The sequence below is a fragment of the Calypte anna genome, chromosome 3, assembly GCF_003957555.1.
Source record: "Calypte anna isolate BGI_N300 chromosome 3, bCalAnn1_v1.p, whole genome shotgun sequence".
In the NCBI taxonomy this organism is placed as follows: domain Eukaryota; kingdom Metazoa; phylum Chordata; class Aves; order Apodiformes; family Trochilidae; genus Calypte; species Calypte anna.
Window position 1 is genome coordinate 96,555,282 of NC_044246.1, and position 26,093 is coordinate 96,581,374.

General features: G+C 36.3%; 1 protein-coding gene across 1 annotated transcript in view; it reads left to right on the forward strand.

Annotated features, from left to right (window-relative positions):
* Nucleotides 1-1,961: 1,961 nt before the first annotated feature.
* TPO (thyroid peroxidase) overlaps nt 1,962-26,093 on the forward strand; it is a 37,066-nt gene continuing 12,934 nt past the window's right edge. The window contains 9 exon segments of the mRNA XM_030447579.1: nt 1,962-2,003; nt 5,959-6,077; nt 6,412-6,449; nt 8,436-8,508; nt 10,274-10,443; nt 11,993-12,125; nt 16,486-16,615; nt 18,023-18,229; nt 22,948-23,463. Coding sequence (XP_030303439.1) covers nt 1,962-2,003; nt 5,959-6,077; nt 6,412-6,449; nt 8,436-8,508; nt 10,274-10,443; nt 11,993-12,125; nt 16,486-16,615; nt 18,023-18,229; nt 22,948-23,463 — 1,428 coding nt within the window.

The following is a 26,093-nucleotide window of genomic DNA, read 5'->3' on the forward strand; positions in this document are numbered from 1 at the left end:
TTTGGTTCTCATTAGTATTCATTGAAATGGAATGAGCTTTATTCCTGTTATTTGTTACTATTTAATGCATGCTTGGTAATTCTTATGTCTTTATAATCTATATATTTCAACATAAAAATGAGAAGCCTGTAACATCTCTTGTTTGTTCCATCTGAGAGTTTTCTAAAACATAATTCATCTTTCTAAAGAATGCTTCAGACTCAGCAGGGCATTACAAACAATGGCTCAAGTTTTGTAGAGCCTTGACATGACGTCAAACTGCCAAGATGTTTTTATTACTCAGTCTTAAGGCTTACTTGAACACTAAATGTCCCAGAGAGTAGTGCTGTGTGACCTCCAAATACCAGCGCTCATGAAGAATGTTTCATTCAATGTCTTCAGATCATTTAGCTTCCTGATCTGTGACAGAATAATGGAAATTCGGAGATTAATTCAGAAGCATACTCATTTGCTTGAGTGAATATGAGCTTGGACAAAAACAGTTCAAGAATATCTCATTAGATTTAAGATGTATTTTTTCAATTAACAAAATGTGTTTATAATGTAGGATTTGTGTAGTGAACAATCTATCTAATGAGCTGGTAGCCATCTTGAGAGACTCACTACTTGAATAGAAGTCTGATTTTTCACTAGCAGTTTCCCTTTATTACCTTTTACCAAACTATTTGACAATTCTACCTCTGAAACAATCTCTTACTATCTTATTATCTACCATTATCTTTATATTTGAATTAACTAAAAAAAATAATAAATTAAAAAACAAATAACAAATTTGGAATAACAATTTGGAAAGTCAAAGCCATCCCTAGGAAAAAGCAATCTACCAGGCAGTTCACAGAAGCAGACAAGAAAAAAAAACATTTCAGTATGAGGAGGAATTCAGGAACTACTGCTCAAATTGCAACATTTGTACCTGCAGAGGGGTTTCCACAACATTTACAGTTTTAATGCTTAGTTTTGGGAATAGTATCCAGCATAGAAAAACTCAGGTTTTTTGGACAGTGTGCAAAGAGAATAAGGCTCTTCAGAATGGGATGGGCCAATGCTGCCAACCAACTCAGATAGTAAGAACAGCTGAAAACACACAACTACCATAAAACCTATTGTATGGTATAGCACAGGCAAGGCAGAGCCTCTGTCCATTTATGATTCTCTGCTCCTCTTCTTTTATAGGTGTCCATGTCCTCTTCTTGAGCACTTTAACTATGCTACCTCTTTTTTTCCTTTCAGATACTGGATATGAAATAAAAATATGTTGCCACTCCTTGGCTTTTCACTGTAATTTAGTGTTAAGAGGCAGGAGATTAAAGAAGTTGGTCCAGTTCCCAGTGCTAGCCAAAGAGAGAACAAGCATGACATTTTGAAAACCACATGGATAAGTAGTTTATTCAGCCACAGACCATCAGACTCTTCCAGATCAGCAAACTGCTTGTTCCTTCTTCAAACCTACTTACTGCAGGAGTAAAAGTTCATAGCTCTTCTCTTCCTTTTTGCTTATAGTACTCCCTGCTGATCTGAATACTGTTAGTTACTCTAGACAGCCATTTATTTATTTACTGTTCTACTTCAGTTTATTTCCTGATCTTTTTAGTTATTTGTTAATCATGTGACAGTTTAGTTACAGAGTCTGAGAAAAATTTAACAATTTCCTCCTCACAGACTATTATTCATTGTCTTCTAAAAAGATTTAAATAATATCTGAACAACTTAGTTATAATAGTAACAGTTTAGTTACAATAGAACTGTTTGTTCACTATATTTAAGTGTATTTTTTCACTTATTATTTATCCATGAATTTAAGAGCTACATATAGTGCTTAAGCCAAGCTTTCGGTCCAAACATAAATCATAGAAACTAGTCCTAAGAGCCATTTAGATTTGGATTTTGCATTGGAAGAGAAGCAATATTTGGTATTGAGAGAAGCCTGTGCAAGAAGAACAAGAAAAACTCCAGCCATAGTCATGTCGAGATTCAGGGAGCTGCTGATGCCAATCTTGATTCTTGTAGGTGCTGATATATTTTTATTCCACAAAACTGTCAAAACATTTCTCTGAACTTACATGAATTTTTTATAGCACAGCTTCTTGACATAAGCTCTTCCAGGGTATGACTATATGTTGTCTAAATAATTGCCTTCTTTTATTTGTTCTCAACTTACCATCTACTTGACCCCTGATTCTTTACTGGAATAGACAGTGATTAATTGTTACCTATTCACTGGCTTCATCCCATGTCTGGTTTCAGAGACCTCCACAATGTCTCATCTAACTAAAGGGAATAATTTAAAAAAATTATTTCTATTAGAACAGAATTAATTCTAGAGAAAAACTAAGTGCCCAAAGTGACCAGAAGTCATGGTTTCAATGAAAACCACTTAAACTAGTTTCTCCTTGCACACTACTTTTCTTCCACCTCTTGCATATTTTCACTTGGTGACATTTTGCTGAACTGACTACAGTGAGACTAATTGCTGCTGTTTGTATGTTGTAAAGCTGAAACTTCTGCAAAATTGCTTCTTTTGGAGTATTGTGCAGTTATATGCACTTTTTGCCTCTCATCTTACAAAAGAGTGTTCTTGGAGTTTTAATAGCCAGAAGAGATCAGAGACTAATTTTTCTATTATAGATTAGAAATCTATATTAACAGCATCCTTCACACGATTCTGGAGCTGGGAATTGCCAATAAATACTACAAAATAGTGTAATCTGCTGTCAAGCAGCTCCTGCTGCTGCACAGATTTATCCTGGAGGTCTCTCATTCTAATCCAACGCTCATAAGAACTAATGATGCCTCAGAGAGCCTGGTTGGGCTGCAGGCTGTTAGTCTTGCAAATGTAGGAGTTGTTCTGAGGTGGTTATAGAAATGAGCTTGTTCCCTGTTTCAAATATTAGTCACAATTATATAATATTTTAAATGTGGACTAATTTTTCTGAATACCATAGTAAGTCTGTAGAAATTCACGTGTGAATAATGATAAATTCTAGTGCTTTGGGGTATTTCCTTGAACAGAATGTATCTTTTTTTTCATCAACAACTCAAAGATTTACTTTATACTTTATAGGTCTTTAACTTTTAAGAGCACAGATACAGTGTGGTTTTTCATGTGCAGATTCAAATCTTGGGAATATAACGAATTGCATGAGTTGCTTCATTTAAAACTTGTCAATATAGTTAACTGTTCAGCTTCACTGCTCTTTTTCTTAAGAGTGCTGTTTAGCATAAGGACTGTTTTATACTTGTCTTGTACTCCATATTTAGATAGTCACTGATCTGTGCAGTTTCCCTGCTGAGCAGGAAGGTCTAACACCCTTTCAGCAGAAAGTATGGCTGAAAACAGGCTGCTAACAGAAAATCCAGAACAAAGGGGATACATTCAGCAAGATATTAATCCAAAATATTTGCACTGATATAAGCCAACATATGGATCTTGGATTCAAAAATTAAGGTTGCTTTGAGCAATTAAACTTAATTCTCTTTCAGCAGATCTAAACAACAGGATTCTGTATGAGCTCCAGTAAGAATGAGAATACAACTGCGCCTGTCGTATCAGTCTGGTGTAAGACTTCCCACACCTTCAAACTAGAACTGTGATTGAGGGTCAATGGGGACTGAAATGTTTATACTCTTAAATTAAAATAAGGAACACACTAAATGTAGATACAGCCATAAAAATATTTCATCACAGATCAATTTACTTCATGTAACCATTTAAAGCCACTGTAGACAAATACTTCAACTGCAACCAATAAGCAAAGATTCAGATTCTTATTTAAACAGGCCTCAATGTGGATACAATCATTTTGAATTAAATAGGAAAGCTTTGATTTTTGACTTTGAGACTGCAAAAGTCCTGCTTTTTACTTTAAGAAAACCCCTCAACCCTCATAAATGAAACCTGTGATGCTTGTGAAGTATATGAAAGGATATAGGTGAAAGCTCCTTATTCTATTAGGTTTTTGGAATGGATCTGCTTTTCTTAATGCTTTGCCGTGCCATGGCAATGTCTTCACATGTCAGGAAACAACCTTTAAAAGATTTGCAATTTGGAATGGACTTAAAGAACTATTGCAAGTTTGACTTCTCTTCTGCAGTCTTAAAGCCCCCAACCAAGTACCATAAACCTACTTCTCCAGTAGAAGGCTGTTTCCATTTACTTTCTGCTTGCTTTTCACCAGTGTCCACTCACTTTTGCTAGGGATAGGATTATGGATGATATTTCTGAGCTGAACTTTGCAACGATAATCATCATAATCATAATTATCATTATCTTCTTGAGTTTCACCTCCAGGCAGTTCCCATGCTTATGGGTTTTCTTTCCCCACCATATACCACACCCAGCAGCTCCAGAGTGCTCCCTGTTACCCATCCCCTACATCACTTATTGCCTACGGCACAGACCAAAACGATGATCTTTGGCTCCACCTTGTGATCTCCCTTTTGAGAATATCAAAAATGAAATGAGAGGGTCCTCAGTCCTCATTCCAGGTCTGATTTTGATCTCTCCGCCTATAGAGGAAATGGAAAAAACCAGTTAGATTCTTCAAGTCAAAATACTGACTGTAAAACAAGCAATAGGATTGCAAAGTGTAACTAAAGAAAAATAGACTTGGTGGTGTGAAATAAATTATTTTGACAGCAAAACAAAATTAAAAGTGTTGCAAGGAGGTTGGTGGGCAACTTGCAGGTTACTACCTTGGTTTGAGCTCATTTCAGTAAAGTGCCTATTCTAGAACACATAAAATAGGGCAGAAATTTGCTTTATTTTTCAAATACATTAAGCAAGAGAAGCAGTGAAAAATGTAAGACTTGAATGACATGAAAGACTTTACGCTACTAGTTAACATGGCAATATTTCTTTTTAGTCTGAACATTTGTCCTTTACATTTCCATGATAACAACTCTGATATCAGAACTGACTACACAGTTAGCTCTTGGTTCCTAGCTCGACAAAAATAAACAAGTAAGGATTAACGTCAGTTTCTGCTTTGTGGGAACATCTTGTGGTTCAAAAAGATTTTGAAATCATTTGCACTGTTAAAGCTTCAGTGAGTACTGGTGCATAAAGCTAAAAGACTAAGCTGGGCCCCTGGAAAATACTTCTTTTTCACATTGCAGAACAGTTTCTAACATCAGTAAAGTACAGAACTCTGGAAGATAATCTCCTCAACAGACAAAAGGTCAGACTACATAACTTTTGCTTGCCATTTTCCAGAAGAAATTCATATTAACTCCTGAAATGTTAAAAGAAAGGTGTTTTCCTATTGATTTTCTCTAGGCATTATTGTATCCGTGCATTTTTAAAGTTGATGTATGAATTATTGATTTTTCTTATGTTGATGGAATACTGAACTAAAAATATTTTAAATCTTTCAGTCTCCAGTCAAGGTAGCATATGTGAAAAATGTTACCTTCTGAATAATTTATATATATGTACTGCTGTAATAACTACCAGAAACATTGTGCACTGAAATGGAGAATGTAGCTTGCATTTGCCATGTGAGCATAGTCATTGTGCTTTGATACCTCAGTTATACAGAGACAGAAGTATAGAGGTGCCAGATTGATGTTACTCTTAGTCTGGCCAGTTTCACTATCTTATGCACAGCGACAAATGTACAATCAAACCATGTTTGTACACAGAGAAGTTCAAAATTAATAGTAATAAATTGTGAAGTGTTGCTAATATTGTCAGAAAATGCTATGTTAAAATATAAAGTGATGTATCTCCTTGTGCAAGAGTTTCTCAAAATGGAAAAAAATATAATAAGGAAAAAAGAGAAAGGGAATTAGTTATTTCTAAAAATTAGTATTTTGAACTTCAAAATATAGTAAAACATTTTATTACAAATCTAATAGAAAAGTAAAATTTATCATATGCAGGAAATTATTTATAGTATGACTTGCAATTATAAGATGAAGGTATGTATTTTGTCAATAATTATCTCTTCTTTCTTGTAGATGAAGAAGATGTTCATTATTTTGGGAATTTCAGCAGCTATAGCCTTCACAGCTGTTTTCCTTTCCTCACTTCAGATAGGCAAAGATATCCTCTTTGGTAAGTAACAGAAAAAATACATGTTATTTTCTTTTGTTGATGATTACTGTTAAGCTGAAAATACACTGGCACTGAATACAGTTAACAATGGAAGTTTAGCTTAATCTCTTTTTATGTGCAAAATGCTATCTGACTTCTGGAAGAACTCTTTCATCAGTGTTTTCTTCTAAAATACAGCTTCATAAAATCACACAGGAAAACTTATGATGTGTAATGGATCTCAATTACATATCCTTTAACTAGGAGTGATTTTATTTTCTTGGTGACTTTCATATATCAGAAGACATGTTTACAAGCACAATTTCTGGATTTCTTTCTCAGACTGCCAATCACTACATTTAGTCATCCTGGGCTAGATACAGTTGTCTTGGGATATCCCAGCTGGTCCAGAAGGGTGCCCAGGTCTCTGCTGGTACCCTACAGATACCAGGGAGATTTTAAGACAATCTCAGATTGTATTAATGCCTATGTTTAAACAATAAATTCTTGTTGTTTTAATCATCAAAGCTATTTAATTTGCATCTGTTCAACCTGAGTCAGTTAGAGTTAATTGACAAGAAATATAGCAGATACTAGATTGAAGTTTTGGGAATTCTGCAGACACCAATTTTACATTAAAATAGAGCAGAGATGATAAAGAAACAGGATTTCAGTCTTTACATTCTATTAGTAAATATGATTCTTAAAGGATGGTGATACGATTCCTTAGGAAAGTTTTCACCTGAAAATAGTGTAGAATCACAAATAAAACAAACCTATATGCAAAATATATAAAGCAAAAGAAAAAAATCCTCAAGTTATTACTTCCACTGAGAAATCTTTTTTGGACCATCGCAGTGAAACAGGGGTCAGACTGGTTTTCCATAGTGGATTTTCTCTTTGGAGCTTCCCTACTAATTGTTTGGAAAGGCATGGTCTAAAATGCAGTTATATTGCATGTTAGTTAATACAAAATTAATATATGTGGACTGTAAATAAATTGAATAGATGGACTGTGTGTTCTATCGGTCTGATGGGAACAATACAAAATAATGTTTATTACTTCAAGAGACACATTTTTAAAAACACTGCATTGGTACCAAAATCATACACCTCAGTAGAAAAGGAAGAGAATCAATAGAATTTAAGTGTAGCAGGTGGATCTTCTCTTTTGATCAGAGTCTGAATCAATGCCATCTGATGAGCAGTGCTTTGAGAGTAATATATTCCTCAGAGATAAAGCCCCTAAAATGAATTAAAAATCATGCAATAATAAATTCTAAGAGAATTAAAGTTCCTTCTTTTGTTTTCTTAAACATAGACTCAAAAACATTTTCAGATAAACCAGGAATCTGAATAACATTAGATGAATCATCTGAATATTTTATCATGCACAGGTGGAAAAGAGAAATAACTACTTCTATACTTAGATGTTGATTTCTTTAGTACAGTTTTGCCTAGGAAAGATTACTCCTCATTACACGTTTCCTAAACATTTTCCCTTGAGCTGAGAGCCTTATTCAAAAAAGTAGACTACAGAAATAGCACAACATGAACTACAGATAAAATACATCACCTAAAAGTATGCTGTGCATAAATGATGAACAATTGAACATAAATTATTGTTAGCAAATTATTATTATTTATGATTCATTTTCTAAAAAAAGAAATTATGATCCCACAAAATACATATGGGAATTGAATACCTGAACTTTAAATATGACTGTCTCTTTTGATATAAAGGTAGATGTACAAAACAGAGGAATAATCTATGTTCTGTATTAGCTCTACACAAAATAGCAAAGCTGAAATATTGCTAGGTTTATATACCTATTTCCATCAAACTTAGGTGTGGAAATGATAATAGGGTTCTCATGCATTGGTCATATCCCAAAAGATCTTACAGAGTGTTCACTGAGCTTTAATACAGACATGAATTCTTCATGTGATTTAGGCCAGCTCATATTACCTGAGAGGAAGACTCAGATTTGTTTTACCAATCCAAGGACAGGTTAATGCAAAATGCATATGAAGCCTGAGGACCATCACTGCATACATAGAACACAACACATTTCAGCTAGATCTGTTATATTTGGTACCACATAGTGTGCACAGATGGATTCATACTGAGAGAAACAGAAAGTCTAAGTCTGCAAGCCATACACATGAAAGAAGAATTGATCTACTACCCCTAGTTTATGTTTCTAAAAGGTCAGAAATCACACTGTGTCAGGAACACAAAAAAGATGTAGATCATTTTAATGGCAAGAAGTTACACATATCTTAGTATTAAAAACCTGTATACTTTGTAAATATAAGTATTTTAATAAATGTGTTACTGAATAACATATTTATCTTTCCGTGTTTTGATTTCTTTTTACCTGTTGAAAAGAAACTGGAGATAACTGCATTACTGAGGCTATCCAGAAAGGCTCTAGTCTGGTGGATTATGCTTCATGTTATACACTGAAAAGGTAAAAATATTTTTTAAAAATGAAGGCTCTATCCAGCAAAAAGCTTGTGTGCTTTATATAATTCAATTCATCGTGACTCAGTTAAGTAGAACAGTGAGAATTATGTCATTACAACCTCTTCCTCTTTTTATAAAGGCTTGTAAATGCACTCTACACCTGCTGCTTAGATGTTAGTCCTTGGCCATTTGCAAACTACAGAGGACTGAACTATTGCCTAACCTGATCATTACACTGAGAAGCAAAAGTGCTTAAATCCTTAATTAAATACTTTTGCATGTTCATGTCAGTTTAAAGCTACTAAGGCTTCTTTTTGTGCTGCTTTGGGCAGCACTAAAGTTAAAAATGGGATGGGAATGCATGTGACTACACTTCTGAGCTTCTGGAAGTTACAGAGGTCACTGTGAAAACTCATTTTACTTTGGCTTACAAGTAATTGAAGGAAAATGGAGTATGATATAGATGAGCTCAGTGCTGTCTTTGAGACTTAGAAGCCAGTTCTGAGATGAAAAAACAGCTCCTTTTTCAGGTTGGATTAGGAAAATACTTTGTAGCTCCTCAGGTCTATCCTGATGTTTGCTTAAATCCCAATTGAGATGTCTGGACTACAAAATAAGTCAAAATAAGTGGATTTTATCCTGAGACCCCAGTTTGTCCTTGAATTATTATTAGAATGAACAAGTACATTTCTTCACCTGATCTATTTAATAACGTCACTTAAAATCTTGAATTATCGTTTGTGTACTAACTGCTGGAGGAATTGAATGGTAATTTGCTAACCTGAAATTTTCTTACTATTATATTTTTAAAAACATGTCCGGGCTTTTCTAGGAAAACGCTACTTAGAGATTACTTGCCTGGCTTTAAGGCCACATGGGCCTCAGTGTGGTCCTCACAGTTTGCTGTGCTGTTAATGACTGTCTCTCTGACAGGACTGTTCACTAGTACCTGCCTGTTGCTTCTGTCTGTGAGTCTTTAAGAGTAGATGGTTATGTCTGTCATTAAAACAGAAACATCCATAATAGTATTTTAACATAGCATAGATGGAAAGCAATGGCATCCTCATGAACATGTGCTATGTGTGTTACAGAGGCAATGGCAGTGGGAATCTAGGCAGTTTGGATGAGGCTGTCAGAGCTATCTGTCACCTGCAAGGTTATGACACTTACCCAGTGGTATGTGCAAATATGTTGTTAATTTACCACCAGGTGCATTGTGACAGACATTTGAAAGTGGTAGGTGGTTTGCAAGACAAATCTCTAGTTCTAGTAAATCTTGTTATAGTAAAAGTTACCTGTACAAATTATGAAACTTGCTGTAGCTCTAACTAGTGAACCTCATCACTGCTGGGAGGGCTTCTGATTCCAACTGTACATTCCTCTTTATATTTTGCAGTGTCTGGGTTTGGGGGGGTTTAAGGTATAGAAGAAACTAAGGGTAACTCCAGAACAGCCATGCTGCACAAAGTGGGAGCCTCTTAGGCCATGCTGCACACAGCTGCAAGGGATCACATATTTCTCCTGTTAGAAATTGGCAATTAACCCCAAAAGAATCCTGAGTCGCTCCTACCTGAGCTTGCCTTACATGTATATCTGGTAGATGTGAATTTCTTGGTAGATCAGGTGTCTAGTTCTTCTAGACTTTCTCACAGTACCCTATTAAAATAGACCTTAAACTCCAAACATATCCAACATAGACAGATACAGCTATGAATAAATCCTAAAAGTTTAAACGTTAAAAAAATCTTCTGTATTTCTCTCAATTACAGAAATATTCAAGAAAAGGGAATAGCATCTCCTACCTTGCTGCTGGCTTTCTCAAAATTTCCTGAACAAGAGAGTCAAGATATTTCCCAAGCAGCTGAACGAATGGAAATGTCAATTCAAGTGCTGAAGCACAAAGTTTGCCAGAAGCACAAACGTTCATTGCATCCAACTGGTAAATATAGTATTTATATATTGGCAACACTGGCAAAATGTTGATTTCGTGAATGTTGTCTTTTAGATTAAAGCAGGGTTAGTTTCACTTTTGTTTTGCCGTCAGCAGGGATAAAAATCTTGTCAACACACCAGTGCCAGGATGCCCTCTCTTTTGTTCTTAAAAAGACCTCATATAGTCACTGTTTTACATTTTGTGTTGCTAGAGTGTGAGTTGTGTTCTTATACTTGAGGAGAGCAGCACTTTGCTGTTGGCATCATGTGAACTCATGACTGTACATTTGTATTGCTTATAAACCAGCTTGTATTTCTGCAGTCTTGCAAGCTGCTTATTTACAATGAAGAATCTTTCTTCCCCAGCACTTTGGGTTTAGTGCCTCTGGGCCCCAGATTCTACAGATAAAACAATAGAATTTCTTCCACTCTGTGGCACTGGCATTTTCAAATACACTTCCTCTAGACACTGATGGCCTTATTAAAATCTCTCTTTTAAGAAAATATTTTCTGATTTCCAAAACTAAACTTATAATGCATAGCTGTTACACATTTATTTCTATGTTGTTCCTATTTTAACTGTTCTTTATGTTAGATAGAGAAAGATGAGAGATAATGCAGAAATTAATTGATGATCATTGCCATCAATTAGAGAGGTATTTCCAGATGTCTGCCTGTATCTGGAAGATTAAAAAATTCAGAAACATTGACTTTTTTCCCTGTATTTTAATGTCACTTACAGCATCATGATCTAGAGATTTATAATTTGTATTCTTTGTCTTAGTATTATAACATGACATTATTTTTTAAGATATGGTAACATTAGAATTCTGTAGACAAATATAAAGGTCCACAGTTATATTGTTATTTCTCTCATGGAAATTTCTGACATAAAATAAATGGGACATTTCTAGAACTAAAATTATATCTGTATGTGTGTGCATATATTTGTATATATATACAGGCACCTGCACACAGAGATACAATTAGTTTTCTGCTGGTACAGTTCAAAAGAAATCCAATATCTGAACCATAGAAAAAAATGCACAAAATTCTTGTTATTTTTCAAAACTAAAACAACTTTAATGGAAGACGAATAGATGCTATACAATCTATGTTCCATGACAAAGAGTAGTTTTATGGGAATCAAAGAATTGAGTTGACCTTAAAGAAAACATGTGAATCGATACCTAGTCAGCACAGATGGCTGGGGAACTGGTCTCTGGGAATAACTTTGAAACTGAACATGGAAATACATCTGTATCCACAAATTTGGCACGGGTAGCTAATACATAATGACAAGGTTACACAGCCAGTCTGCTAGTTCTCAGCTATGGTTGACTTCTTCCTTCTTATTCTCTACATATCAAATAGTAAAACCATCTCTCCTATTGTACCCTCTACTTCATCTAAATCCTCAAAACTGCCTCCAGCAGTGTCTCCCTTTCCAAGGAAGGTGAGAGGGGATGCTGCAATGCAGGTGACAATAATGCCTTTTCTTCTGTAGCAGCTACAGAGCCACAAAACAAATTGTTTGTTCGGGTTCTTCCTTTCAGATCTTTTATCATCTGATCTGCTCACTATGATTGCAAATATTTCTGGATGTCTGCCTTACATGTTGCCACCAAAATGTCCAAACAATTGCGTAGCTAAAAAATATAGACTCATCACTGGTGCATGCAATAACAGGTATGTATGATAAGAACTGTGCCCTGAAAATCTCTTCTTTCTTATTTGTGAAACTCAAGAAGCTTTGTTTACTTTTTCCTACTAAAAAAAAAGCAGGGGAGCGGGGGGAGCAGGTGACCTCACTTATCTCACTTTGGCATCAAGATGTCTCTAAATGAGGTGCCCCTGAAAGGTCCCATGGGAAGAAGCTTTTGATCTAACCTTTGGTACACTGACTTCTGTAGGTATGCTCTCCCTATGAAGTCTTCTGAGATTATGTAGGAAACTTTAAATTTAGGAAGGACTGGCTCAGAAGATATATTTTTATATTTAAGCAGACTGAATTCTAATCCAGCATTCATTTTTGGTTGAATTGGATAAAATTATAGTGTGCAGAAAAGAAAATCCAGTTGATTCTGATTTTTGTCTTTTCCTACAACTTTAACATTTAGCAAGCATGCATCTAAAAATTGAGTGTTACTTTTTTTTTATAGATACATATATATATGTAACAACATATGCTTATTGACTATCTGAACTACTACTACTATTTATGTCTATTATCTACTTGTTATCTAATATATGTGGCAATTGTTTCCTGAAAAGCTGAGCAATACTGAACATCACATATATAACTGCATTTTCAGAATCCTCAGATGCAATGAGGGTATATAAGTGAAAATGACAGCCCTTTTGAGTGCAAGGGTAAATGGCATTTATGCTCAGCAGCCCTTGGATATGTAGGCATAAAGTCACAAAATGAAAAGCAGGCTGTAATCTTGCAAGTGAAGGGCTACAAAGCTGTAAATAGGAGGCCATTAGCCTTGCACAGGGTAAGGCACTCTGCAGCATCGTGAATGAACAGCAGTAAAATTCAAGTTTTATTATTCAATTGATACGTTTTTATGAGATTAATGTCTTTTGCTAGACCACAAGTCATTTGCAAGGAACATGCCTGACAGGGTCTTTGTTGAAAGGACACAACCTGATGTGCATCAATGTTATAAATCTGGCTATGTGGAGAGTCATAATTTCCCCCAGGCACTTGCAGAGTTGCTTGGAATCTGAACTAACAGCTAGTATAATATTTTCATTGACAACTCCATCAAGGTTTGAACTCATTGGTCAAGATTCATGCAGCTGAACACAGCCACATGGCTGAAGATCTTAATTTGCAGTCATGACAGCTAAAGTCTTTCTCTTCAGAGCTGGAGAGAAACACGCTGTGCTGTGGGTAAGCTAAAGCATCTTTTCCTCTTCATTGACTCTGGTGATACTAGGATGCATAAGCATTTCAGCCTGGTTTTAAAGCTGGGTAGGGTAAATATGATCCACTGAGTCTGCAGTCACTGTGTTCTACTTTGTGTAGTTTTATTGCTTCATTTTGCTCTAAATATCTGTAAAAGGTTCAAGGCAGAAAAAAAAAAAAAAACTTAAACTTAAAACAAACACCAAGCCAATACACAAGACCCAGTACTAAGGCTTTGAAGCCCGTGAATCAGATCTTAACTTAGTCTAAAACTTTTTGAGCCCCTTGAAGGCCCCTTCAAGCTTTACTGAAACATATCAGCATAAGAAAGCTTACTACACTCTGATGTAAACAGTATACTCTATGATATAAGCCAGCTTCAAAGACTTCAAACATTAAACGAAGTACCAGTCTGTACTTTTCCTTGCTTTACAGCTGCCTATTTCAGGAAGAAAACATATCAGGACTTATGTTGTAATTTTAGTCACCCAGTGCAGCTGTGCTACAGATCAATAAATGCTGCATTTCACAGGTGAAATTTAAAGCAAAAATTTCCAGCGGAGTAAGTTGTTTACTCCTAAAAGAAATCCATTTAAATCTCTTTAAAAGCAAACATGAAATTTGTTTATGGATGTTTTACTTAATCAATTCACATGTTTGGGACAAATCAGATAGACTACAAAGTACTTATTCCACAGCACTGAGATTACTTTGCTTTAGTGTGAGCTTCCTAGAACAAAGGGACACAACAGCACAAACATGGCCTTCTGTGGACAATATCAATATGACATTCCCAGCAATGTCATTATCTGCAGTTGCTAGTTACAGATATCAACAGATTTTACTTTGCTTTCTGCCTGATTGCCTGTGTGTAGACAATAAACAAAACAGCTTTACAAAGTTATTTTAAGATAAAGAATAATGGAGAAAAGGCACATTCAAATAGATATTTTTTACCCATTTCTTAGTCCAAACAACCAGCACTGAGCTGTGTAGTTTTTAGTGTCTAGTGCAATGAGAGGGAATCAAGGACAAAGGACTTAGAGGTGCCAAAGGAATGGAATCTCACATGCAATTAACCTCACCCAGTTTTAATTTTCTGAGGTAGCTTTGTGTCTACTGCAAGGCTGCAGTTTTGGCTGTTGCTAATAGCAAGAGTTAGAATGGAACGACAGGATGGCACCCGGGACTTCTCTGTCTTTCTAGCTTGCTGTACAGGTGCTTAGATGACTAGATTATATTTTTTTAGGCTAATATTTGGGCAGGTAAGAGGAATTTTATATACAGGAGTTGTATTTCTGTGCTGTGTCTTTAATAATTTCATCAGGTGAGGACTCGATGCTTAGTCTGAAGCATTAGTGCAATTGGAGTTAGGGGTATGGAAATGGCTCACCTAGTTAAAAAAAATGAGCAGTCCCAACTGGATCTATTGACTAAGAGGGAACTGAGATTATTTCTTTATGACAGTTTTTTTCACTTTGATACAAGCAAAGTGGTCTGTTTAGTGGCAGGCTTATTTTTCACAAAATCTATCATGTTTGCCAGAAGTTATGTCCATTATAGCTCAAAGCTATGTAAGACATTACGAAATCCATTTGTTAAATACCTGAAACTGCAGAATTTTAAAATAAGATTCAAAAACATAAATCTGGATTGTAAAATGCATCTTAAAACCTTGTAAGAGAGCCAAAACAAAATCCAAACTATGAAATTCCAGTATTTCACAAATGAATGAAAAGTTCCACTTCCCATAAACAGAATGAATAACAATCAAATTTGACTACTCTGTAAAGCTTTAAAGTACAAATATCTCATTTTTTCAGCTGCCCTGTTATAAACCATTTTAATTCAAGCAAGATTCAAAAACATTAACATGTTTAATATAATAATAAAAAAGCATATGAGGAATGTTTTACTAAAGTAGCATTCCAGTGATCTGCTAAAATATAAAAGCAATCAGGAGAAAAATCACTGGTTAAGCAGTTAAATTAACATTTCATTATTTTTAATTGAGTGAAATAGCACTACACTATGTGCAATATTTTATGCCATTTCAATAAAGGGAAATCAACTGTAGCTAATTTGAATACTTTATTAAAGCATACTTCAACTTTCAAGTTTGAATTATTGTGGATAATTAAATGTAGTACTGTACCATATAGCTTGGCAAATTGAGCCACATCAGTGTGGTGGAGATCAATGAAGTATTAATAAAATAATTGTACCCTTTTTAGCATCCCAATAGAATCACAGAATCACAGAAAGTTAGGGGTTGTAAGGGACCTCAAAAGGTCATTGAGTCCAATCCCCCACCAGAGCAGGGTCACCTACAGAAGGTTTTGAATGTCTCCAGGGAGGGAGACTCTACAACCTCCCTGGGCAGCCTGTTCCAATGCTCTGTCACCCTCAGAGTAAAAAAACTTCTCCTCATGCTTATGTGGAGCCTCCTATGCTCAAGCTTATATCTGTTGTCCTATCACTGTTGTCCTTATATCTCTTGCCCTATCACTGGGCATAATTGAGAAGAGCCTGGCACCACAGCATCCTCCTGGCTCTCTCCCTTTACATATTTATAAACATTAATGAGGTCACCCCTCATTCTCCTCTTCTCCAAGCTGAAGAGACCCAGATGCCTCATCCTTTCCCCATAACTGAAATGTTCCACTCCCTTAATCATCTTGTGATCTCTTGTAAGCATTTCCTGGTCCATCTTGAACTGAGGGGCCCAGAACTGGACACAGTATTCCAGATGTTGCCTCACCAGGGCAGAGGAAAGGGGAAGGAGAACCTAACTCGACCTACTAACCATACCCCTTCTAATCCACTCCAGGATGCCATTGGCCTTCTTGGCCACAAGGGCACATTGCTGGCTCATGGTCATCCTTCCATTCACCAGGTTCCCTTGGTCCCTTTCCCTTTCACTCCTTTCCAGCATCTCAGTCCCCAACCTGTACTGGAATTTGGAGTTGTTCCTATCCAAGACTCGACACTTGGCTGTCAGTCTATAATATTTTATATTATTTTACATTCAAAATAAATTCAGAGGTGCATGATTTTTTTTGTTTGTTTTTGGCTGCTGCTAATATTGATTTATTGTCTTTTTTTGTTTGTTTTGTTTTGGGTTTTTCCCAGGGAACATCCTAGATGGGGAGCATCCAACACAGCCTTGGCTAGATGGCTTCCACCAGCCTATGAAGATGGACTCAGCCAACCTCGAGGATGGAATCCCAGTGTCAGATACAATGGAGTCCAACTACCCTTGGTTAGAAAGTGCACCATAAGATCAGTTGAAACATACTGAGCTTTAACTATGCCTGCCACCACAGATCTTCATTTTCATTAGTAAATCAAATAGCAGAAGCTGTTGAGAGCAGTGAAGGAGCCACTTTCATAAAGCATAAGTTTAGTCAGACAAGTAGTGGGAGATTCCTTGCACCTGGGCTGGAGTAAGCCCAAGGAGCAGTGCAGAATTGTGTCAGTTTGTACTTCCAGCTATATTCTTTAAAAAGCAGCATGCAAACAATATGAAAGTGAGAGATAAGTGTGAAGATTACTATAAAGCAATATTAGAACACAGTGTAGCTGTGCAAGTTAAGAGTGATAAAAAACTCTTAATAACTGCAAGAAAAAAATGATGTGATTTGTGGCCACCAAAGCTATCTAAATACTGATAAAAATACTTGTATTCCTCATAGGCTCTATGTATTCCGGCTCTCAACTATTTCATTATAAAGCCTGATATTCCTAAAAAAGTCCCATGTTGTCTCTTGCTGCCTCTACCTCTTACCAATTCTATTTAACTGCAACTCTCTTATACATTCATTATATAGCCCTTATATTTAGTACAGACTCAGTGTGTCTATTTTATGTACTTCCTTTTCAATTGCTTGACTTCTAAGGCAGCCTCTGTAGGCAAGGGAACATTTTGCAGCATGAGAGGAGACTGTCAACAATAATGATACTCTCTCTGATCATTACAAACTGATGCTGATGGTTTTGCTTCATTAGTATAGGCTGGACATGTAGCATAGATGTCTCCAAGTGTTCTCTCTTGGAGTATCAGTATTTCTAAGCAGCTTTCACAGAAATGCCTCAGAAATATCTTTTGGCTTCTGCCTGCCTTGGAAAATAAAGCAGAGTTTTCAGCTACCATGTATTTACAACCTAGCTTGTCTCCTGGGCTGCATAGCATACTCCATTTGTGTTCAGAGCAACCCAGAGCCCCTGTGAATCCACACTGATTTCAGGTTGCCCAGAAAATAAAATCCATTTGTTATGGGAGCAGGAAATGGAATAAATAGAAAGAAATCTTTTAGACAGTCTAAAAGAAATGTGTGGTTTTCAAACTTCTCTTGAAAGGAACAGATCAAAGTTACTGCTCATTTGGCAAATACATAGAAAAACTCACCTGAAACATCTTTGAATCTGCTTGTGGCACCGATCTCTTGAACAGAAAGAAGAGTCTGTCAGCAGTTGGCTTTTTTGTTGCTGCTGGGGTTTTTCTGTTTTGTTTTTTTTTTAGGCAACCCATTATAAAGAACAACATAAAGTATTCTAAGGGGGGAAAAAAGATAGCTTTTATCACTGTTCCCCTTACTTTTTAGTGTTTTATCATTTTGTGAGAAGTAAATACTACTTGGCATTCAAGGTAAATTAGTTCTCTTTCCAGGTTCGTGAGGTGACAAGAAAAATTATTCATGCATCTAATGAGGCTGTTACTGAAGACAACCTGTACTCTGATATTATTATGGTATGGGGACAGTACATAGACCATGACATTTCATTCACACCCCAGAGCACAAGTAGGACCACCTTCCTAAACAGAATGGATTGCCAGATGACATGTGAAAAGCAAGATCCATGTTTTCCAATAAAGGTAAGACTGTGAATTATTTTCAAGAGAAATACCAGACTCTAAACAGGTGATTTAAGTAAAACACATATAAACGTGAGATAAACGTATACCGAAATTATAAAGTAAATTAGGAAATCATCCAGAAATATAGAGCAGTGACAGCAAAATTTAAACCAAATTACACTATGAAAGTAAACAGATAGTTACCTAGGTTGCTTCTAGAGATATCAAACTATAGCTAAGGTACTTAGCTATACTTAGCTTAAGGTACTGCAAGTTTATTTTGCAGAGAAACTTAACTAGTCCCCCCCAATGTTAGTGTTCTCATGCTTCAGGGTTTTGAGTTCCATTGGGGGAAGCAGGGAAGTTGTCATAAATAATTCTGTTTGTAAGTTGCCAGACAGATAAAGTGAAAGAATCTTAAGGGAAAGCAAAGATATTTCCAGCAGATAATGCTAACTTTTGAAGAGTTCTGTCTTTTCAATGTACGTGTAAAATGATCTTCTTGGAGTTCCTGAAACTTCTGTACGTCACCTCTTTGCTCTGAGTAGATGGAGAACATTATTTCAAAGCTTGTTAGAGGGTTAGAATAAACATAATTTGGTAGAAATATAGAATCTTGTATTTTTGTTTGATTGATTTCATCCTATCCCTAAAAAACTAAGCAAACCACTTGTTTTTTCTCAAAGAACACCTTTTCCTTCTCATGCTTATCCCCCAAAAAACCCCAGACAAACAAAAAAGAACCAAGCCCCCACAAACATGTTTTAGTTACTAGTGCCACCAGAGGAACTGTTTTTGCACACCAAGACACAATACTGTTACTGCATAGAACTGGTTTTTTTCCCCTCAAACCTTAAAGCTGATCTCCTAAAACTATTAAATTTTGAAAACCACCACAGATAGTTTTATATGTTTATTTTGTACATAAAGAAACTGTAGTTGATTTCCAAAGACAGTGAAATCAATAGCATATTATCCAACAGACTGCAGTCTGTCCTCTTGTGTTCCTAGAACAGCAGCACCTGAGGGAGAATCCACCCATAGAAATGGACAACCAGCTGCACACCCTCTCTGGGGATTTCACCAGGGAAAAGAAGCTTCTGTGCAGGTTAAGGAAACTGGAAAATGTTCTGAGTGCAATTCAGTGGTGGATTGGAAGCTGCAATAGTGCATTAATAGTAGCAACAAGTGTAGGTAAATGATTCATAGGTTTGCAGAAGCCACTATGATTTTCAGTTCTGGAAATTTTAATAATAAAGGCTATAGAATTTCACCAGTGCTTCTCACATCAAGCATGTAGATTCTGGTAGAGCTTGAACATTCTTTTTCCTGTATCTCTTCAGGATCCTGTCATGTGGAAAGAAAACGAAAAGAAAAGAAAGGACAAGAAAAAAAAAAAAAAAACAAACACCCTGAAAACAATAACTATCTTTACACTTCTTTTACAACAGCCTGGAGCTTGGAACAGGGTTGAGGAGATTACCTGTCATTTCTCAAATGATACTTTCAGGTTAGGACTGAGACATAATGAGGCATTAGAAGATTTTCTCATGAGAGAGTTTATTCAGTATTAATTACATTGGTGACAATTAATTACATTGGTGACAATCAGTTAGACACAGGGCACACACAGTAAGATTCAAGACTGAAAAGCTTTCACAGTTGGTTCATATTCAAAAAGGTGGAGAGGAAACACAGCCATTGAAAAGTGAGGTGATTTGCAAAATTTAGTATGTGAGATGGCAGGTTAGTGTCTCAGCCACAAATAGATCAGAATAGCTGGGTTTGGAAGGGACCTCTAAAGATCATCAAGTCCAACACCCCTGCCAGAGCAGGACTGAAACTAGGGCTGGTCACTGAGAAATGGAGTTTATTGTGTGCTCAACAATTGGCAAAGCAAGCCCATGCCTTTTTCTTCTGTGGTTCAGAGGCATCAGTTCACTGCCAAATGGGATCATTGACTCTCCACAGAGTTCTGTGTCTACAAATAAACATCCGTTTTCCTTATTGGCAAAATTTCATAGACCATAATCTGTTTTTTCAAGTTTACAGCAAAAATCCTTTCACAAGGTCATTTACCACAGAACAAGTTAAAATTAAGAAAGATTTTTCTTTACCTGAAATAGCAGTTGAGACTTTGTGGTACATTGAAACAATTAATGCCTTTAGCTTTTGGATACATAAAACAATTTTACCATAAACACCTTTGATGGTGAATGTATAATAGCAGTTGAAATCAACAAGCAGCTATACTAGAAAAACTACTGTGGCTAGAAAGGGTTTTATTGTGAGATTTATTTCCTCAAGAATTATGCAGAGCAAATTAAAAAAAAATATTAACATTATTCATTAGTTTGGGGAAAAAAAAAAGCAACAAGCAGACATGATTCTGCACCCATTTCAGCAGAAAAAACCCTCTTCCCTCCCACCCCCCAGATTTTTGTTTTTATGTCATTCAAATAGTAGTGTAAGAAACCTCTCATCTGCACATTCAGCTGCTGGCTGCACACTGCTCATCCCACGACAAGGACTGCATTATGCAGCTCTGCCAGTCCCTTAATGCTCATTACCGCTGTTTTCCTCCGCTGGGGGACAGAACCATTTGAACTGAAATTGCTGAGGCAGTTAACCAAAGATTATTCAGTATGAACTTCATTCACTGTTGATATGTTTTGCTGTGAGCCTTGCTGTTTAACAACTTAATGTCATCTTGCAATTTTGTTTTCCCTAGTGTTACTTGAATTCTTCCAGGTTTTCCTGATAATTCTCTCAAACACGTACACTGCTGTGGCTAGCAACTTCAGGTATTTGTAGTGTGACAGGAGCTGTGTATATTAACAGCTAAAGGGAAAAAGAAGCCACACTAATAGCTAGAGTTGGTAACAGAGACCATTACTAAATAGAAAACCCGAGGTAGAGAAATTACTGATTTCAGCAATCAGTGAAAGGAAAAGAAAAAGGAAAAGAATTTATATATTTCCTTCAGAAATAACCTACTTGGATTTGCTAAAACCTAGGTAATGAAGAAAAAGTGGTAGAATTTCTTTACCAAAAAAACTTGAAAAGCAAACTAAACCTTTTCTTAACTTCAATGCTGTATTGGTATCCATCCCTACTGATGTCAGCTGTCAGCAATAAGAAAATTTTACTTGGTATAATAAATGAGCTGATGCTATTATTATATGAACTTCTTGAATTTATTTCCAAAGTTGCCTTATTACTTTTACCTCCAATTTAGTAACTATTATATCTTCACAGACTGATCTCTATATTAATAGTATAATGAAGAAGAAATTACATTATTTTATACAATGCCTTTATCATTCATTGTCTTCTGCCAAAAATGTTGAAAACTGAATGCAAATAAGAAGAGTCAGCTCATGTTTCTATACAAAACCTTTAATTTCTCTTAGTCAAATTTCTGAAGATTATTTTTACTGTAGTATTTCAGCAGGTTTAGTAAGTGTTATTTGTACCTGCTTCCTGTTGGTCAATCAATAGGAAAACCATGAATTTATATAACCTGAAACTCAGACTCCATGATTCTTCCGGCATTTGTGGTTGAAGTTAATATTTTTTAATCTCCTGGAACTGAGTCTCTTATGTCTCATTGTTGATATTAATGTAGTACTGTTAGAATTTTGAAATCATTAATTTTTCAGAAGAGGAGAATTTGTGACAACAAATCATGCAGATTTTAGTAATTATGAAACATCAGAAATGTAAGTAATTTTGAAATTATTTTAGAAATGTTAAAACAATGCAAATAACATCTTCCTTTTCCTTTCTCACCTCCTCCAACATCTCTGCTGCCCTCCCCACATATACAGTTCATATACAATTTTCAATTCTCTCCTGTGACAAGATTTCTGGCTGTCTGGTTTGTTCTCTATTCTCTCCTAATACCCTCCCCTAGACCCCTAGAATTTATTTCATATATCCCACATGTCTCTCTCATACCCTTTACTGATCCATGGAATAGCTGCCCGAGCAAAAGGCTGACTTGGATGATGTCCATGCTGACTAGTGCACAAAGGCTGGATCACTATTTGACATTGATCTCTCAACTGAGTGTTAGACAAACCAATAAATGATTGGGAAGTCTTTCATTTGGCAAAGGCTATATGCAGTCTTTGCTTGTTATAAAGATAGTCAGGTGTTAATACTTGTAAGACACCTGTCATTGCAAAATAATGTGGGAGAAGGATTGTGGAAGACTGGCAGAAAGCAGAGTAAATAATTTCATATGCCTTTGGTTTAGTTACAAAACTGGATTAAAATTAAGTGTTGAAGCAAAATTTTCACAGCATGACGCTGCAGACATTGAAACTATTCATTAGGTTTTTATGTACAAATGTAAACCTGCTATCTCACTTAATGTTCAGCAGAACATAATTTGACCAGATGTTCATACCTACACTATATGCATTTCATGATGAATTTTGATTGTGAAACAGACTAATTTGGATGTAGATTTATTTATGTAAAAGGGATTGCTCTTATGACAGAATAAATGTTTTGGGTTTATTTCTGTCTTTGCTTAAAAGTGGTTGAATCATCTTTTTGCTTAAATCTGATGGAAAGGAAAACAATCTCTTGAGGCTTAGAATATGTCTCTCCAGTAGATGAGATCTGAGCAACTGAGAACTAAGTCAGAGGATGGAAACATCTACACAAGCTTTAACATCTACAACTGTTGCCTTCACCTCAGAAAATACCCCTTCTTTTTTATGCAGGTGACCACCAATGACACATTATCTGCAGGAATGGATTGTTTGCCCTTCTACCGCTCATCTCTTGCATGCAGCACTGGTGATCATCGTGTTCTCTTTGGAAATCTATCAGTGGTAAATCCAAGACAACAGATCAATGGACTGACTTCTTTCCTTGATGCTTCTACTGTCTATGGCAGTACCCCTGCCATGGAAAGCAAGCTGAGGAATTTAACAAGCAAAGAAGGCCTTCTTAGAATAAATACGAAATATTCTGATAACCATCGGGAATATCTGCCTTTTACTGACCAGATCCCATCACCTTGTGCACAGGACTCAAATGCAAGTGGAGGTGAGAGGATTGAATGCTTTATGGCTGGGGACAGCAGATCCAGCGAGGTCACCTCCCTGGCAGCTATGCACACACTGTGGCTGAGAGAGCACAACCGCCTGGCCAGAGCCCTCAAGAACATCAACAGCCATTGGACTGCTGAGACCATCTACCAAGAAGCTCGAAAAATTGTTGGTGCTCTGCATCAGGTTGGCTGCTTATTTGATTATCTACACATTACAGTGAATATCTTAGAATAAGTCACAAAACTTCAAATCCATGCATGGCTTTGGACATGTTACCTTTTACTTATCACCTATTTCTTCACTTCAAAACTGGCATGTTTAAAGTTTCTTCAGTTTTCTCCTTTTCTGAATCCAATTTCCTTGTCCTTAGTATGTCCAAGCCCCTCAGTTATTTTCCTTTCATTCCAGCTTCTGCTCTGGTTCATCTTTCTGCAGCCTTCTCTGGTTTATAATTTGCAGTTGCACTTCTTTGTAGTTATTTTTTTATAAAGAAAACAGTTAAAAAGTAATGCCTCTGCATTTTTATAGTGTTCAAAATGCTTTCTTTCTCAAAGAAGATGTATAAATGAATTATTTCCATGTTTAAAAAAGCCTGTGAAGTTCTCAGTGATGCATCAATCTATAAACTTCAAGGGCTATTCTTCATAGGAGGTAGCAGGAAAAATAAATATGGGGAAATACAGAAAAAAAGAGTCCACTGCAATGTTTTCATTGGCCCTGAGAACAAAAAAGTCAATTCCTGGTCAATATTCTTCCTTTTTCTTTCTAGGCTTTAATTTTTATATTTTTTTTCCCCTCTCACCATTATGGTATTTGTGTGACCCTTTTCGGGTCCTGCAGACTTCCATATGACCCTATCATAAACAAAACATCATGGAGACTTTCAATCAATTTTCTCTTGCACAAAATGTAATCTGCTTGCTTACGTTGTTAGAGTCAAATCTGACTGGCATCAGGACAGACATGGGGCTCTCTGATCCCACTGACTCTTTGCAGGTCCTTAAGCTTCTTTACGCTTTTGGTCTGGCTGGCAACTCATTGGTGATCTCACACACTCAGAATAGATCAGTAGAAATAGGATTCCAGAATAGTACAACTTAAGCTGCAGAGATCAAGCACGGAGCTCAGCCAGACAAGCAGAGTGATCATATAACTCTTCTTATACTCAGACACCTCTTTTGTCCCCTTTTACCTCTATATTCTCATGCTTGTTCCCCCACTTCCGCTTGGCTCCTCCCTTTAGTCCTTTCCCTGAATATCCCACGGTATTTCACACATTCCCACAACCCCTTAAAAAATTGCAAAAAACGTTCTACAGTCTCTCCAAGACATCTGCTCCCCACAATGAGTTGTACCCCTGTAGGTAATTGCCCCTTCAGCTTCTGTGACATTCAGGGGACAGTTTCTTTCGTTGGCTCACCTTGTCAGCTCTCAAAGCCAGGCTCGAGGTCTGGCTGCTTTCTCTGGTGGCCTTGGGGAATGAGTGATCCCATGAGCCATTTTCTATGGTTTGGTTACTCAGGGTGCTCTGCCTGAAGTTGCTTCTCTGATTCTCACCAGAGCCTTTGTGTTTGTGGAGACTGACCTTTAATCAGACAACTTAAGAACAGTAATTCCATCTGTCATAGTCCATCACACTGAATGAGCAGTATCAGGACTAGAATAGACTGAAGGCTAGGGGACTTTCATATGCTTTCTGATTCCTGCAAACAGACTTTTTTTGTAACAAAAGGAGACTTTTCAAAAGATACATTGGGGAAGGAGAGTTCATTATTCTGATAAAACACTTATCCTTTCTTCTGTCACAATTCTTAGTCAGCAGAATGTGTTCAGAAACCACTTGCGTTCTCTGGAATGTTTGTATTTGCACTTAAAACCAGGTAACTGCAAAAAAGTAACATACCTTGTGTATTTGTATTTAGTCAGGCCTTTTCAAAAGTTTGCCTTTTTTTAACATATATTTTGTGTTTACATTAATTATGTGAGTACTGCTGCTGTGAATGTGCTGTTTCTGTTGAAATAATGGCAATAACAAGTTGGAACTGTTAATGCTTCTCAGAAGAAAAGTGCAAATCCAAAAATATGCCTATGGACTTTCGTATGCATTTAGGTCCAGTAAGATTATGGCCTGAAAGAAAATATTTCGTGCAAGGAAATATACTGCCTGAATCTGGGCTACTCATTATCTCTACCAGTATCACATACTAATGAGATTTGCCTATGGCTCATTAGAAATGTATCTGAGTTATATCTAGCTGATTTAGAGTCATTCAAGAGAGATAATTGGAATATATTAATAGGGTATGCTAACCAGCACACTAATGGCAGCTCTAGTTGAAGTTACCTTGAGATTTCAACTCTAAAATTTAGTTTCAGCTGCTGCACAATTCTAAGATTCCCTATTTTTGCAGTGAATGCTTTCAAGCGTAATTTTTACCTGTGGGTGTGTAATTATTGAGAATTGAACAAGAAGCCTTCCCTTCTTTCCAGAATAAGGAGAATGAAAAAAATACCTCTCTCAACCTTATTTTTCCTCCTAGATACTTTTTTGGCAGGATAAATATCTCTAGTGACAAGCTTTTAATAACAGAAACCTGACATATTTACAAACATTGCATGGCTGTTGATATCCTAGACAAAGCAAATATTTTTCATTGCATTGTAGGCATGTTTCATGGATAAATAGTAGTTTATATGAGGCACTGAAGTAGTAAGTCCCGGCATTTTAAAGAACTGACACATGTTTAACTCCAAAGTATTAATACTGCAGTACACAGTGGTGAAAAGATATACCCTGTACCTGAATTACATAG